The sequence below is a fragment of the Erinaceus europaeus genome, chromosome 13 (assembly GCF_950295315.1).
Source record: "Erinaceus europaeus chromosome 13, mEriEur2.1, whole genome shotgun sequence".
Lineage (NCBI taxonomy): Eukaryota > Metazoa > Chordata > Mammalia > Eulipotyphla > Erinaceidae > Erinaceus > Erinaceus europaeus.
The window spans coordinates 92990067-93007361 of record NC_080174.1 but is presented as its reverse complement, the minus strand read 5'-3'; the positions used below and the strand labels follow the sequence as shown (position 1 = coordinate 93007361).

The window sequence follows — 17295 nt, the reverse complement described above, 5'->3', positions numbered from 1 at the left end:
CTTCTGTCACAATCTCAGCCTTTCCCAATGATTGCATTTTCTTGTCCCTGTAGAGAAAAGTGTCTGGTCTGATTAGTTGTTGGTCTGGGAGGCTCACATATTCTAAAATTGGTACTTGTCTGATTGCCTCTCGAATAGGGGAGTCCCTATAGAGTCTAGGCCTGTTGTTTAACTCAGAAGATGCCTTTACTATTGCTTCCTCAAGATTTTTATATTCACTGTTCATAAATTTAGCTTTAATGAGCCCATTCCATCTCTACATAATCTGCTGCTATTGGGTTATAAGCCATATGGAATTCCCATGTGATACCTATGTTCTGTGCATATTGTTGGATCATGTTTCCAGTAAAGTGTGTTCCTTGAGATCAAGGAGCTAACTATATGACAATTGGAATACCATATACTGATATCCAATTGCATAAAGTAAAAATAGCCAGATTCTGGGAGGGGCTGTTGCCACTTCTTGCTAATCCTAGACCTGTTCATACATCTACTATTGTACAAACATATCTGTCCCTGTACTGTTGTAGGGGTCCTATAAAATCTATTTGGTGGGTATGGTTAAAATGTAATTTTATTGCAGTCTGTCCTGGGTATCTATGAGAAAATCTATTTGTTCATTTGGGCAATTCTTACAGGACCTGATAGCTTCCTTTGCCGTGTGCCAAGTGACTTTGGCATTCCTTTCTTTAAACCACTTGTGTGTTCCATGATTCCCGGGATGCCCTAAAAACTCATGAACTTCTAAGATTTCCTCTAGTGTGATGGGTCTAATCTGGGAGTCCCTTTTTAACTTTAATTTTGTTCCTGTGTTTTCTGTCACTCTCCATCCTCTGTCTATTTTTCCTATAATGCTGCTAATTTATCAACCTCATTATTATATTTAGTCTGTAAAGATTCATCTTTCTTATGAGGATCTACATGGTATACCTGAATTTTGATGTCTCTCCCAATCTGGTGTAGCTCCTTCCATGCTTCCTTACTCCAAATTGCCTTTCCATTGATTTTCCAATCTGTATGTTCCCATTTTCCTGACCATAAGTCTATCTCATTCAGTACACACCATGAGTCAGAGAACAAATGTAAATCCTGTCTCTCCTTCAAAGACTTTCTGGCAGCTAAAAGAGCTGCTATAACTTCTGCATGCTGTGTGGAGTGGGACGTGCCTTGATCAATAATGATCATGTTATCGGATGGTCCAGTGCTGCGGCTTTCCATCTTACCATGTTATTTTGTGTGGCAGTGGAACCATCAGTGAACCAGAGAGGAGGAGTATTGCCCTGGTCACCATCGCTCAATAGGTATCTGTTTCTGGGGAGGGGAGGTGTGTGTGGGGGAGGTATATACCCGCCCCCCCAGAGCTTGTTGTAACAACTGCTCGGACACCATGGGTACCATCTGTGGAGGTTAGAAACCAACTGTTACTTGTTAGAGACTTTTACACAGAAACCAACTGTTACTTCTTAGACACTGTTACACTGAAACCAATGGTTCCTTGTAACAGCCTTTAAACTGAAACCAATTGCTCTTGTTCCCTGTACTATAAAAAACGGAGAGTGAGCAATTTGCTATCATCAGTGCAGACTCTCCCCTTGTGTGGACAGATGTCAGCCGCCCAAGCTTAAGCTTGCGAGTAAAGGCTCTTGCTCTTGCATGTAATTCTGGTCTTTCTTGTGTGAGATCGGAACTGGAACTTCTGTGCACAACACCATCCTCTTCTCTTCCAGGGATACCCCAGGAAGAAACTGGACAGATACTATTTCCATTGAAGCACTTTTCCTTCCATGGGTAGGCCAGTCCATGCCTCTGCTGGTGCCTCTACCCAATCTAATATGGGCAGGGTAGTTTGGAGGACTACCAGATTATTCCTCAAAATAGAGTGGCACGTTCTCAAAGCTTCATAGACTGTCTATACATACTTTTCAAACAAGGAAAATTTGTTCTCTGACCATGGGAATCTTTTACAATAAAATCCTATGGGAGTTAGCCTGCTCTGTTCCGTAACAAATTTATTCCAGTTTCCCCAGCTGAGTTTATAGAATACATCAATGACTACTGTTTGACCTTTTTTAATATCAGTGAGCTCCTTATATTCTATAACTCTCTTCTTCACTATGCCAAAGGCCTCTTCTTGTGGTCCTCCGCATTCAAAATCTTCAGTTTTCTTAGTTATGTCATATAAAAATTTAAGCACCATTTGTAAGTGTGGTATGTGGTTCCTCCAATACATGAATGTACCTACTATAGCTTGCTGGGTTTGAGACTTATTCTGTGGTGTTCATAGGGCTTTAATTTTGTCTATTGCAGCCTCGTGAATTTTAGGTCCCGTGTTTAACCAATGTACTCCTAAGAACTTTATACTTTTGGGAGTTGGATGGTAGCATAATGGGTTAAGTGCACATGGCACAAAGCACAAGGACTGGTGTAAGCGTCCCGGTTCGAGCCCCTGGCTCTCCACCTGCAGGGGTGTTGCTTCACAAGCAGTGAAGCAGGTCTGTAGGTGTCTGTCTTTCTCTCTTCCTCTCTGTGTTCCCCTCCTCTCTCCATTTCTCTCCTATCTAACAACAATGACAACAGCAATAATAAATACAATGATAAAAAACAACAAGTGCAACAAAAGAGAAAATAAAAGAGAAAGGATGAAAGAAACAAAAAGGTACTCTACACTTTGAGCAGGGTTTGGACCTTAGCCTGATTAATAGTCTATCCCTGTTGTCTCAGTTGTTTAACAGAGCCTTTTTTACAGCTTCCTTATTATGCTCTATAATTAAAAGATCAGCTACATAAGAAAAAAATTCACATCCCTTTGGTAGCTGTAATGTCTCTAAGCTCCATCTGAGTCTGGTATCTTGTGCTTTGCTCTGTATGCACTTAACATGCTGCACTACCGCCCGACCCCTGCTCTACTAGATTTTGGTGGATGCTTTTGTTGAAGAAAAATTTAAAGGGTTGGATAGAGATGTCAGTCGAATTCGTGGGCTTGGTAATGTTCCTAACAGGCAGGATAACTCACTACATGTTTCCATAACCTCTTCTGTTTCCATTGCACAGCTAGGGTATTATACCTTTTATTCACCACTGTATCTTCCATCTACAGGCCATACTGTCCAGTGAAGAGGCTGTGCTGCTAGATTTAAACAGAGTCTCAAGCTATTGCTGTGATTGATCTTCCATTTTCTGGCCTGAAAGACATTCAGGGAACGAGGAAGAGATGGCAGTTTCTTGGGTAAGTGACTTGCCCCACATCAGATTCTGTTTCTTTTTCCTCTTGAATACTTTGTCCTTTAATTTATACATGTTTAATTTACTGTTTCTGTTTTGCACATCTTATTTCTGTATCTCTGTCTCTTTCTCTTTCTGCCAGGGCACTGCTCATCCTTGGCTTTCATCTCTGGCTTATATCCCTGGCTTATGGTCAGCCAATAGAACCTAGTAGCTGAGAACCTCAGGCAGAAACTTTGTTATCTTCCCCTCTCTTTATTTAGGTTTTTTCTTTATTATATTATTTCTTTAGGTTTTTTAAATTATATTTATTTTCCTGTTTGTTGCCCCTGTTTTTATTCTTGCTGTTGTTATTGAATTCGTCATTGTTGGATAGGACAGAGAAATGCAGAGAGGGGGAGAGAAAGACAGACACCTGCAGTCCTGCTTCACTGCCTGCTTCACTCCCCTACAAGTGGGCTTGAATCGGTATCCTTATGCTGATTCAAGCCCTTTGCGCCAACTGCACTTAAACACTGCACTACCGCCTGACTCCCGTGAATGATTTTTTAAAATTTATTTATTTGTTTTTATTATTTATTCCTTTTGTTGCCCTTGTTTTATTGTGTATTTATTATTGATGTCATTGTTGTTGGATAGGACAGAGAGAAATGGAGAGAGGAGGGAAACACAGGGGGAGAGAAAGACAGACACCTGCATACCTGCTTCACCGCCTGTAAAGTGACTCCCCTGCAGGTGGGCAGCCGGGTGCTCAAACCGGGATCCTTCCGCTGGTCCTTGTGCTTAGCGCCACCTGTGCTTAACCCGCTGTGCTACCACCTGACTCCCTCGTGAATGATTTTTAATTGCCCTGTGATTAAACATCTTATTGTGTTTATTTATGTTACTCTACTGAGTTGTGTGAGAACATATATTGCTGATTATCCTTTTGATGTATATTATGTAAATATGTTTTATTATTTTTATTGCTGCATCTCTTTGTCTTGGTGATAGGTCTTGTCATTATACCAAATATTTTCAGTTTGTTGTAGTCTCAGTGGTTCACTTGTCCATTTATTTATTTATCTTTGATGTTGAGCTCAGGTCTCTGAAGACATTTCCCATTCAGATATTATGTACTGTACTGAGGATGACTTCTGTAGACTTTTTTGGAGACTAGTCTAACATCCAAGTGCTTATGTATTTTGAGTTGACCCATGGTGTCATGTGATGGTGTTGTTTGGTTTTTATATGCATGCGGTGACTGACTCATTTTCCGCAACATCATTTTTAAAAAAAATCATTTATTCCCTTTTGTTCCCTTTGTTGTTTTATTGTTGTAGTTATCATTGCTGTCATTGTTGATGGATAGGACAGAGAGAAATGGAGAGAGGAGGGGAAGACAGAGAGGGAGAGAGAAAGACAGACACCTGCAGACCTGCTTCACCGCTTGTGTAATGACTCCCCTGCAGGTGGGGAGTCGGTGCTTTAACCAGGAGCCTTATGCCAGTTTTTGTGCTTTGTGCCACCTGTGCTTAACCTGCTGCGCTACAGTCCGATTCCCTCTGACATCATTTTTTACAGAGAATTCACCTATTTACTTTCAGCATCATTTTCTTGCTTTAAACATGTTCTTAGGGATTTTGATGGAGACTGCATAGCATGTATATGCCACTTTTAAAATGGTCATTTAGTTTAGAAAATCATTAGTAATTCACCAGTAATCAACATTTTTGTTTGTCTTATGTCTTTGTTTCACAGCAATTTACAGTTTTGAAGATTATTTCTTGAAAAAATTTTGTTGCAAATGTATGGGAGTCAAGCAGTAGCACTGTGGGTTAAGTGCATGTGGTGCAAAACAGTTTTCTTTTGCCCTCTTATTTTTTTCTGCCACCATGTTATTTCTTGAGCTCAGAGTCAGAGCATGAATCCAATACTCAAGGAAGCCATTTTTTGTTTCCATTTTATTTGATAGGATAGCAAGAAATGGAGAGTGGAACAGAGGTCAAGAAAGAGCCACGTGCAGGCTTGTTCAACGCTTTTGAAGTGTCCCTCACGCAGGAGGGAAGCAAGCCTCAAACCTCCATTTCTGTTTGTACTATCCAACAATGACAAGATCGATAACAACTGCAACAATGAAAACAAGGGCAATAAAAGGGAAAATAAATAAATACAATAACATAATTTTTTAACAATTATATTTTACTTCTTGTTATAGAGGGAAATTGAGAGGGATGTAGGTTACTGGATAACAGTTCTTTTCTCTGCCACCATGGTTATTTCTTGAGCTCAGTGTCAGAACTTTTGCTCAAGAAATGTATTTTTTGTTTCCATATTATTTGACAGGACATACAGAAATGGAGAGTGGAACAGGGGTAGAGAGAGACATTTCCAGGCTTGTATCACTACTCATGAAGTGTCCCCCTCTCAGGTGGAAAGCAGTTCTCAATCCTAGGTCCTGTGTCATGGTGATATGTACACTTAAGTAGGTGCAACAATGCCCTGCACCTGATAATTCTTTTTTTTTTTTCTCCAGGTTTGTTGCTGGGCTCGGTGCCTGCACCATGAATCCACCGCTCCTGGAGGCCTTTTTTCCCCCTTTTTGTTGCCCTAGTTGTTGCAGCCTCGTTGTGGTTATTATTGCCATTGTTGACGTTGCTTTGTTGTTGGATAGGAAAGAGAGAAATGGAGAGAGGAGGGGAAGACAGAGAGAGAGAGGAGAGAAAGATAGACACCTACAGACCTGCTTCACCTCCCGGGAAGCGACGCCCCTGCAGGTGGGGAGCCGGGGGCTCAACCGGGAGCCTTACCGGTCCCAGCGCTTTGTGCCACGTGCGCTTAACCCACTGCGCCAGCCACCGCCTGACTCCCTGCACCTGATAATTCTTATTTATTTGTTTAACATTCTTGCGTTTTTTAACTTTTTTTTTTTTTTTTTTGGACAGTGACACTACAGAGAGCCTTAATGTGGTATGATCACTCTAAAAGTATAATTTCTATGCTTCCGCAATAATGTTAATTTTATAAAGAGCCATGTGTGGCTAGAGATGTTTCACTTTTAATAAACTTATACTCATCATGTGTTTTTTTATCCCATCTTTTTTTTTTTTTTTTAATCACTGTGGCTTCATTATAAATTTGTTACACCTGTGGTCCTGGAGGTGGCGCAATGATAAAGCTTTGGAGTCTTAAGCATGAGGTCCCGAGTTCAATCCATGGCAGCACATGTGCCAGAGTGATGTCTGGTTTTTTCTCTCTCCTTCTTTTTCATAAATAAGTAAAATATTAAAAAAAAATGTATTACACCCAGTGGCCTTTTTTTATTATTTATATTTTTGTGTTTTATATCAGTGAAAAGAATTTAATAAGGCTATTGAAGTAGAGATATCTATATCTTTGTACAGGTGAAATTGTTATTCATGTATGATAAATGAAATAACTGTTTATTTTCTTTTAATGAGAAGAACTGCAGGTACTACGAAAACACACCAGACTTTGAGCTCTAAGTCCCCAGGGGCTATAGGTTCCATTCGAGTTATCCTCTACTTTACTGTCCCTATCAAATTCTCTTTACCTATATAAACTTTACATTATAAATAAGGAAGACAATATCCACAACTGCTCAGCACTTGTGAAGAGTGCCTACCTCTGTGCATGTGAGAACTAGGTTATTGGATCTTGGTCCTTTTATATAAGCAGTGTGAGCACCCTTTGAGCTGTACTCCCACACAGCCACTAAGGTTTTATCATCTACTAATTACAAATCTATAGAGGGGGAACAGTGAGAATAGGTTTATCTCTCTGTTCTCAGGGCCTCGTGAAGGAGAGTCCAATGTTCTAATAAATGTACCACCTTCTAGAGCATGATTAAGAGGTATTTGGTTTTCAAGTCACCAAAGACATGTTTGCAGATGAGACAATCATTCACAGGCTTCCTAAAGTAGAGACTGAATGGCTAATCTGCTGTTGCTCGCATTTTCTCACATGATCACATTGCACATATTTTAGGCCTCAGTGACCTATGAAGATGTAACTGATTTTCACTCAAGAGGAGTGGGCACTATTAAATTCTTCAGAGAAGAAACTCTACAGAGATGTGATGTGTGAAAATTTGAGGAACTTTCTTTCAATAGGTAACTCTAATCGCCTTAATTTTTCAACTAGAAGAGAAATCATTTTTTGTTCACCAGTGTAGAAATGGCTATACTGTTCAGTGAGCAAGGTTTTATTGTGACTCATGAGGGATCAAGAATTCAATCTATTTGTATAATTTCTAATACTTTTTATATTTTGTACTTTTAGAAAAGATACAAGAACATTCCACCAAAGGGCAGCATATCTTGCATGGTAATAAACAAAGGTGAGAGTTACATTTACAATAAAGTGTGATGTACCACCTAAGAAGCTACTGTGTTTTCAAAAGTTTTGTCTCTGTAATTTACTGAGATCATTTGCCTGCATGGTTTCCCTTTATAAGGAGACTCATAGTTTCTTAATGGTGTGCTTTTTACTGATGTAGCAATTGCATATGATCCCTTTTCATACAGTTGTTGTAGTTATTGTTGTTGTTGTTGATGTTGTCATTGTTGGACAGGACAGAGACAAATGGAAAAAGAAGGGGGAGAACCGAGAGGGGGAGAGAAAGATAGATACCTACAGACCTGCCTGTGAAGTGTCCGTCTCCCCTGCTGGTGGGGATCCAGGGGGCTCAAACCAGGATCCTTACAATTTGTGCCACCTGTGCTTAACCCACTTTGCTACCACCCGACTCCCTCATTATATGTTTTATTCAAATCTATTTCTAATGTCTGATTTTCTGGCTTATTAAGTAAAATAATGTCCTGCATTTTGATAATCAATTACAGTGTTATTCATTAAAATGTCATTAATTAATTTTTAATTATTTTACAGTAATACAGCAGTAAAAATCTCTGAGAGCAAAGATAGTGAGAATGCTGGAATATCTCAAGAATGTGAAGTATACAGCAAATTATTCACTTATCCTATTCATCTTCAAAACCACGTAAGAATGCACTGTGGAGAGAAACCCTATGAATATAAACAATGTAATGGAACATTCAAGAGACCCAGTCATCTTTGGAAACATGAAAAAACTGACAATGGAGAGAAACCCTATGAGTGTAAACAATGTAGTAAAACATTCAGTCAAGCTGGTCATTTTCATGTACATGAACGAACTCACAGTGTAGAGAAACCCTATGAATGTAAACAATGTAGTAAAACATTCAGTTCTTCCAGTAGTCTTTGGACACATGAAAGAATTCACAGTGGAGAGAAACCCTATGAATGTAAACTATGCAGTAAAACATTCAGTTATGCCAGTTATCTTTGGGCACATGAAAGAACTCACAGTGGAGAGAAACCCTATGAATGCAAACAGTGTAGTAAAACATTCAGTTATTGTGGTAATCTTCGGAGACATGAAAGAATTCACAGTGGAAAGAAACCCTATGAATGTAAACTATGCAGTAAAACATTCAGTTATGCCAGTTATCTTTGGGCACATGAAAGAACTCACAGTGGAGAGAAACCCTATGAATGCAAACAGTGTAGTAAAACATTCAGTTATTGCAGTAATCTTCGGAGACATGAAAGAATTCACAGTGGAGAGAAACCCTATGAATGTAAACTATGTAGTGAAACATTCAGATGTTCCAGTAATCTTTGGGCACATGAAAGAATTCACAGTGGAGAGAAACCCTATGAATGTAAACTATGCAGTAAAACATTCAGTTATGCCAGTTATCTTTGGACACATGAAAGAACTCACAGTGGAGAGAAACCCTATGAATGCAAACAGTGTAGTAAAACATTCAGTGATTCCAGTAATCTTCGGAGACATGAAAGAATTCACAGTGGAGAGAAACCCTATGAATGTAAACTATGTAGTAAAACATTCAGATGTTCCAGTAATCTTTGGGCACATGAAAGAATTCACAGTGGAGAGAAACCCTATGAATGTAAACTATGCAGTAAAACATTCAGTTATGCCAGTTATCTTTGGGCACATGAAAGAACTCACAGTGGAGAGAAACCCTATGAATGCAAACAGTGTAGTAAAACATTCAGTGATTCCAGTAGTCTTCGGAGACATGAAAGAATTCACAGTGGAGAGAAACCCTATGAATGTAAAGTATGTAGTAAAACATTCAGATGTTCCAGTAGTCTTTGGGCACATGAATTCACAGTGGAGACAAACCCTATGAATGTAAACAGTGTAGTAAAATATTCAGTGATTCCAGTAGTCGTCGGAAACATGAAAGAATTCACAGTGGAGAGAAACCCTATAAATGTAAACAGTGTAGTAAAATATTCAGTGATTCCAGTAGTCATAGGAAACATGAAAGAATTCATAGTGGAGAGAAACCCTATGAATGTAAACAATGTAGTAAAGCATTCGGGCAATCCAGTCATCTTCGGAGACATGAAAGAATTCACAGGGGAGAGAAACCCTATGAATATATGCAATGTAGTAAAACATCCCAGCAGTCTGCTGGTCTTCAGAGACATGAAAGAATTCACAGTGAAGAGAAACCCTATGAATGCAAACAGTAAAACATTCGGTGATTCCAGTCGTCGTCAGAGACATGAAAGAATTCATAGTGGAGAGAAACCCTGTGAATGTAAACAATGTAGTAAAACATTCAGTGATTCCGGTATTCTTCGGGCACATGAAAGACTTCACAGTGGAGAGAAACCCTATGAATGCAGTGTAGTAAAACATTTAGTTGTTGCAGTAGTCTTCAGTAACAGTAACCTGAAACGTTTAATAAAAATGGAAAACAAAGGCAACAAAAGGTAAAAAAAAAAATAAAAACGTAAAAATATAATGAGGAAAAAGATACAAAAACCTTTATTTTGGTTCAACACTCATGAAGTTTTCCCTTTTGCAGTTAGGGAGCAGGGGCTTGAATTTGGTTACTTTTGCATGGTACCATGTGCACCTCAATAAACCCTACCACCAAGTACCCATTGAGAAGAATTTTTTAATACAGGGTAAGGTTTTGCATCATCTAAACCAGACCAAAAAAAAAAAGAAAAAGAATATTGGGAGTCAGGCTGTAGTGCAGGTGGCACAAAGCCCAAGGACCTGTGGCTGAGAAAGCTGTGGTATACACACTCAGTGGAATACTATGCAGCTCTTACGAACAATGAACCCACTTTCTCTGACCCATCTTGGACAGAACTAGAAGGAAATATGTTATTTGAGCTAAGTCAGAAAGATAAAGATGAGTATGGGACGATCCCACTCATCAACAGAAGTTCAGAAAGAAGATCAGGAAGGGAAAGTAAAAGCAGGATATGACTAAATATAGAGTAGGACAGTGACATAAAAACTCTGGTGAGTTGGAGGGTGGACATTTGGCTTCCCGGGATGGCAGGGGAGGGGTTTCAAGGGTGGGTGGGTGGAATGGGACACAGTCTTGGTGGTGGGAATGGTGTTTATGTACACTCCTATGAAACTATAGTCATATAAATCACTAATATGAGGGGGGAAATTGATTGTATGTCTCAAAGTTTTTAAAACAGACAGACTTTTGAATGCATAGTCTGAGTCTTTGATATGCGGACTTTCTCAAAAGCCTACACCAGGTAGAACAGAAGCAACCAGTGGCACAGCTATACGAGATACTGGGTATTAAACAGCAAACTGTAACAAAGGGAATTTTCAATGTTAACCCAATTATGAAATAATGTGACTATAACAACTATCCATTGTCTTCTTGAGCCCTAAGAGACTCTAAGCCCCTGGCTCCCCACCTGCAGGGGGATTTCTTCAAAGCAGTTAAGCAGGTTTGTGGGTGTCTATCTTACCTCCTGTTTGTCTTCCCTTTGTCTCCATATCTCTCTGTCCCATGCAACATTGATGACATCAATAACAATAACTACAGCAATAAAAAGGCCAACAAAAAGTGAATAAATATTTTTTAAAAATTGAAAGAAGAATGTCGCCAGGTCTGGAGTTAGGTCACTGAGTGAAATGTCTGCCTTGCTCCGTGTGCAGCCATCTTCCAGCCAGCCCTGGCCCTGTCCTGAGGTCGAACAATTGAAGAGCCCCCGTTTCTTTGGTTCTTGGGACAATCAGCAAAGAACTGAAGAGTGAAACACAGGAGTTTGAAGCAAAGAAGTTTTCATACAGTATTAGCAAGTAGACATAAACTCTGGGGGGTTTCTGTAGAGTGACTCGAGTTACAAAGTATTTTATGGTTTTTACTCAAAAACTGCATCTCTGAGGTGGAAATGTTGTGCCTGATTGACAAGCTGGGTGACAGACATCCTGTATGTGCTCAGTGCCTGTAATTATAATTCTTACAGAGAAGCTCTAGGGGACGGTGTGGAGCAAAAGCCATAGTGGTTATTTATACCGTCCTTCAAAAAAAATATTTTCTTTATTGGATAGAGACAGCCAGAGATCAAGAGGGAAGGGGGAGGCAGAGGGAGATACCTGCAGCCCTACTTCACCACTCCTGAGGCTTTCCCCCTGCATGTGGAACCCACAGCTTGAGCCCAGGTCTCTGTGCACTGTAATGTGCAAACGCAGTTCCCACCACCAGAGTTCTCCATTGGGATCTTCCCTATTCTTTACCCCCCTGAGAGTATGACCGAAGATCTTTCTGGAGTGCAGAAGGTGGAAGGTCTGGCTCCTGTAATTGCTTCTCCACAGGACATGTGTGTTGGTAGGTGGATCCACACATCCAGCCTGTTTCTGTCTTTCCCTAGTGGGGCACCTTCTCTCTGGGGAGGTGAGACTTTGGGACACATTTGTGAGGTCCTCTGCCCAAGGAAGTCAGGATGCTGTCATAGTAGCATCTGCATAGCAACTTGGTGACTGAAAGTTGCGAAGATAGAAAGCAGGACAAGTTGTTTAATAAACAGGATCCAAAAGTAGAAATAGAGCAGATGAAATTAGGGGTCTTCATGTGGGAAGATGCTAGGAATTTTAGGTATGTTCTGAGTGGCCCATGACTTTTAATAAAGCCCCCTGGACCTCAGCCTCCTGGTCCATCGCAAGGGTCCTGGATTAGTGTGCTCCTTGGTCAGGAAGTGGGAAGCACCATCCATGTTTCAAAACTTTTCTCTGCCTGGCTGAAGCTGCAGAGTCCTGCGTTCAGGTTGTAGCGGGGAAATAAGAGGAAGATGACAGAGATCCCACCATAAAGTTCAGCTGGTTGTGGTTATAAGATGATTTCTACATGAGGAATTACCAGAGAATCAGTCATGTTTCAGGGAGGCAAGCACTTACTGAGACAAATCAGAGAGAGAGAAAAGGCAAATACATGATTCAGACATATATCCTCCCAAGACAGAGAGAGAGGGGGGTATTGAATTGTCTGGTCTTCTAACTTTCACTGTAGATTCAGTGGAATTCCAAGGCGATTAACTTCAACCTTTGTCTCCTAATGTGCACATCTGCATGTCTTTTATTTTTACTTTTTTAAAAATTTATTTCTTTATTGGGGAATTAATGTTTTACATTCAACAGTAAATACAATAGTTTGTACATACATAACATTCCCCAGTTTCCCATTTAACAATACAACCCCCACTATGTCATTTATTATCCTTCATGGACCTGTATTCTCCCCACCTACCCACCCCAGAGTCTTTTACTTTGGTGTAATACGCCAATTCCATTTCAGGTTCTACTTGTGTTTTCGTTCCTCATCTTGTTTTTCAACTTCTGCCTGAGAGTGAGATCGTCCCATATTCATCCTTCTGTTTCTGACTTATTTCACTCAACATGATTTTTTCAAGGTCCATCCAAGATCGGCTGAAAACGGTGAAGTCACCATCTTTTACAGCTGAGTAGTATTCCATTGTGTATATAGACCACAACTTGCTCAGCCACTCAATTGTTGTTGGGCACCTGGGTTGCTTCCAGGTTTTGGCTATTACAGATTGTGCTGCCAAGAACATATGTGTACACAGATCTTTTTGGATGGATGTGTTGGGTTCCTTAGGATATATCCCCAAGAGAGGATTTGCAGGGTCATAGGGTAGGTCCATTTCTAGCCTTCTGAGAGTTCTCCAGACTGTTCTCCACAGAGATTGGACCAATTGACATTCCCACCAGAAGTGTAGGAGGGTTCCTTTGACCCCACACCATCTCCAGCATTGGCTGCTGTTACCTTTTCTGATCTGACATTCTCACAGGAGTGAAGTGATATCTCATTGTTGTCTTGATTTGCATTTCTCTGACAATCAGAGACCTGGAGCATTTTTTCATATGTTTCTTGGCCTTTTGGAGCTCTTCTGTGGTGAATATTCTGTCCAAGTCCTTCCCCCCATTTTTGGATGGGGTTATTTGTTGTTGAGTCTGGCAAGCTCTTTATATATGTTTGTTATTAAACTCTTATCTGATGTATGGCATGTAAAGATCTTCTCCAATTCTGTGAGGGGTCTCTTGGTTTGAATAGTGGTTTCTTTTGCTGTGAAGAAGCTTTTTAATTTGATGTAGTCCCATAGGTTTATACTTGCCTTAGTCTTCTTTGTAATTAGATTTGTCTCATTGAAAATGTCTTTAAAATTTATGCGGAATAGAGTTCTGCCAATATTTTCCTCTAAGTATTTGATAGTTTGTGGTCTAACATCCAAGTCCTTGATCCACTTGGAATTTACTTTTGTATTTGGTGAAATACAGTGATTCAGTTTCATTCTTCTGCATGTTTCAACCCATTGTTTCCAATACCATTTGTTGAAGAGACTCTGTTTTCCCCATGTAATAGTCTGGGCCCCTTTGTCAAAGATTAGATGTCCATGGGTGTAGGGCCTCATTTCTGGGCTCTCAATTATATTCTACTGGTCAATGTGTCTATTCATGTTCCAGTACCAAGCAGTTTTGATGACAATGGCCCTATAATACAGTTTGAGATCTGGGAGTGTGATGCCTCCAGTTCTGTTCTTTTTTCTCAAGATTGTTTTGGCAATTATAGGACCTTTCTGGTTCCAGATAAACATTTGTAGCATTTTTTCTATTCTCCTAAAAAATGTGCTTGGGATCTTGATGGGGATAGCATTAAATTTGTAGATGTCTCTGGGTAATATATTGATTTTGATGATGTTAATTCTTCCAACCCATGAACATGGAATATCTTTCCACTTCTTTGTGTCTTTTTCAATTTCTTTGAGTAGTGACTCATAATTTTCAATATACAAATCTTTCACTTCCTTGGTTAGGTTTACTCCTAGATATTTTATTGTTTTTGTTGCTATAGTAAAGGGAATTGATTTCTGGATTTCAATTTCTTCTAACTTAGTGTTTGCATAGAGGAATGCCACTGACTTTTGAATGTTAATTTTATAGCCTGACACCTTGCTGTATTGCCTGATGATTTCCAAAAGCTTCTTGCTGGATTCCTTAGGTTTTTCCATGTAAACCATCTGGTCCATGACTTTTAATTTTGGGGAGGTTTTTGATAACTGTTTCAGTTTCATTGGCTGTGATGGGCCTGTTCATGTTATCTACTTCCTCTTTACTTAGTTTTGGAAGTTGGTAGGAGTCTTGGAAATCGTCCATTTCTTCCAGGTTCTCTAGCTTGGTGGCGTATAGTTGTACATAGAAGCCTCACATGATATGTTGAATTTCTGTGGTGTCTGTTGTGATATCCCCTCTTTCATTTACTATCCGATTTATTTGGATCTCCTCCCTTTTTTGTTTTGTGAGTCTGGCTAAAGGTTAGTCGATTTTGTTCACTTTCGAATGTGGCCACCAGCTGCATGTCTGTGGCCTGCCGGGACTGGCCTGCTGGAGCTGGTCCCGCTGCAGGATCCTGTGCAGCGACTGCGGCCGCCTCATGTGCTGCCCTGCTGCTGGTCTGGGCCAGGTCTCGGCATCAGAAATGTTTGGTCATCGTTTTCTATGGCTCCAGAATTGTGCTCACAGAAATAAAATTATTAGTAGCTTTCGTGACTTCCCAAACGCTTTATTTGTGGATAGATAGAAACACAAAGGGAGTGTCCAGGAGGCGGCGCAGTGATGGGGCTTTGGACTCTCAAGCATGAAGTCCTGAGTTGGATCCCCAGCAGCACATGTGCCAGAGTGTTGTCTGGTTCTTTCTCCTCCTCCTATCTTTCTCATTAATAAATAAGCTTTTTTTTTTTTTTTTTTGCCTCCATGGTTATCAGTGTGGCTCAGTGCCTGCACTACAAATCTGCCCCGGCCAGCAGGGCGGTGAGCAGGGGCTAGGAACCCAATGAGACCTGAAATGATAGGGACAAGAGACACGAAGAACGAGAGCAAGACAAGTTTCTGATCAAGCTCTAAATTTTATTGTGTGCACAGACATTATAAGGCTTTGGGGAAGGAGGGGGGAAGTGCTGGAGGAGGAGGAGGGGGAGCAATCTTCAAAGGGGGAATGTTCCTTGCAACATACAATGGATGAAATCATGTTTGCTACCACAACTATGTGTTGTGTCACTGTTTCTGATAAATGGTCTACCTGAGGGGAAAATGGCCTGCCCAGGGGGAAATGAAACTTGTCTCGAGGGCTTCCATTGTTTCAAAGCTAATCATCTATCAAAGCAGAGAAATGGCTCCTGGCACAAATCCACTGCTCCTGGAGGCCATGTTTTACCACTTTGTTGCCCTTGTTTTCATTATTATTATTGTTGTCATTAACATTGTTGTTGGGTAGGACAGAGAGAAATGGAGAGAGGAGGGGAAGGCCGAAGGGAGAGAAAGACAGACACCTGCTGACCTGCTTCCCCGCCTATGATGCAACTCCCCTGCAGGTGGGGAGCCGGGGGCTTGAACGGGGATCCTCACACCGGACTTTGCGCCACCTGCTCTTAACCTGCTGTGCTACCGCCTGCTGCGAAATAAATAAAATATTAAAAATAAAAGGAAGGAAGATCTACCGGGGTGGGGAGAGCAGGAGAGAGACACTGCAGCCTTGTCTCGGCCCGTGAAACTTCCGCTGCAGACGGGGATGGGAGAAGGACGGACTGAGACCCAAGACACCATCTGATTAATTTTTCCATACACCCCTCCCCCCATCAGCTATGGTCATATTCCCTGATGTAGTGTTCATGTGAACATGGCCCTTTTCTGTGCTAATTTCTTTCTTGCTTGCTTGCCTGCTTGCTTGCTTTATTATTACTAGAGCACTGCTCAGCTCTGGCTTATGGTGGTGTAAGGATTGAACCTGGGACTTCAGAGCCTCAGGCATGAGAGTCTCTTTGCATAACCATTGTGCTATGTACCCCACCCTTCTGTGTAAGTTTCTATGAATTTTTACAAACTGCTTTGAAAACAGGCACAAAGAATTAGAAATATTTCTAAGACAGTTTACTCTTGTGTGATACTAGTACTAAATGTGGGAGGTCTGCACAGCTTTAGAAATTGTGGGCATAGACGGAAATATACCCTACTATTAATTACTTTAATGGGGTAAATAATTCTGCTGCAGTGCTCATTTATTGACTCTAGATGGTGAGCTAACACCACGTTACACTCTAACATCACATTCTAACAATAAAATGTTATTGAAATGCAGTTTAGAAATCTTAATATCCTGACATCAAATTCTTATAATTATAATTATGTATCCAAATACCTCCTCAGTATAAAACAGGTAGGTGCACAGGTAAGGCCAGGTCAAATTATGTCCTCAGGTTAACAAGCTGCTCCAGGCAGATTTCTGGTCAGGATGGGTCCTGATTCTGGTCTGGATAGGTCCTGGGTTGGTCCTGATCAGTTCCGGTTCTGTTCCAAGTAGCTGGTTCCTTTCTTGGTCTGGTAGGGAATCTGCAAGCACCTCCCTGTCCTTTGGTGTGTTGATTGCCATGGGATATGCCGGATGGGGCTTCTGAATTTACAGACTAGCAGGCAGTTCAAAAGTTGCCATCCATGTCCGAATGTCTGTGGCTTTTATCCCTGAGCTAGGCTGGGGTGTGGATTAGTTAATTTCCAGCCAATGAGAATTGGGGTCTTCCTGACATGAAGGTCTAACTTTATCAGGCGATACAGATGTAGGGCTTGCCCTGCACAGGACTTTATCTTATGCTGGTGTAAGGGGCATTTCAGAGAACTCAGGGGCCGCATTGAGCTTGCCCTGCACAAGACTTTATCTT

At 40.8% G+C, this 17295-nt stretch overlaps 1 protein-coding gene and 1 long non-coding RNA gene across 2 annotated transcripts; both read left to right on the top strand.

The window, feature by feature from the left end:
- The first annotated feature begins 7218 nt into the window (after positions 1–7218).
- Positions 7219–7605, top strand: LOC132542442 (uncharacterized). Its single transcript, XR_009553453.1, has 2 exons — positions 7219–7334; positions 7504–7605. It is a non-coding gene; the product is annotated as an uncharacterized LOC132542442 (long non-coding RNA).
- A 1042-nt stretch (positions 7606–8647) lies between these two features.
- LOC132542567 (zinc finger protein 709-like) lies at positions 8648–9361 on the top strand (the record flags this gene model as incomplete). The annotated part of the gene is made up of 1 exon (XM_060205088.1): positions 8648–9361. A coding segment is annotated over one exon (714 nt), but the record flags the coding sequence as incomplete, so codon positions are not given.
- Between the last annotated feature and the right edge of the window lie 7934 nt (positions 9362–17295).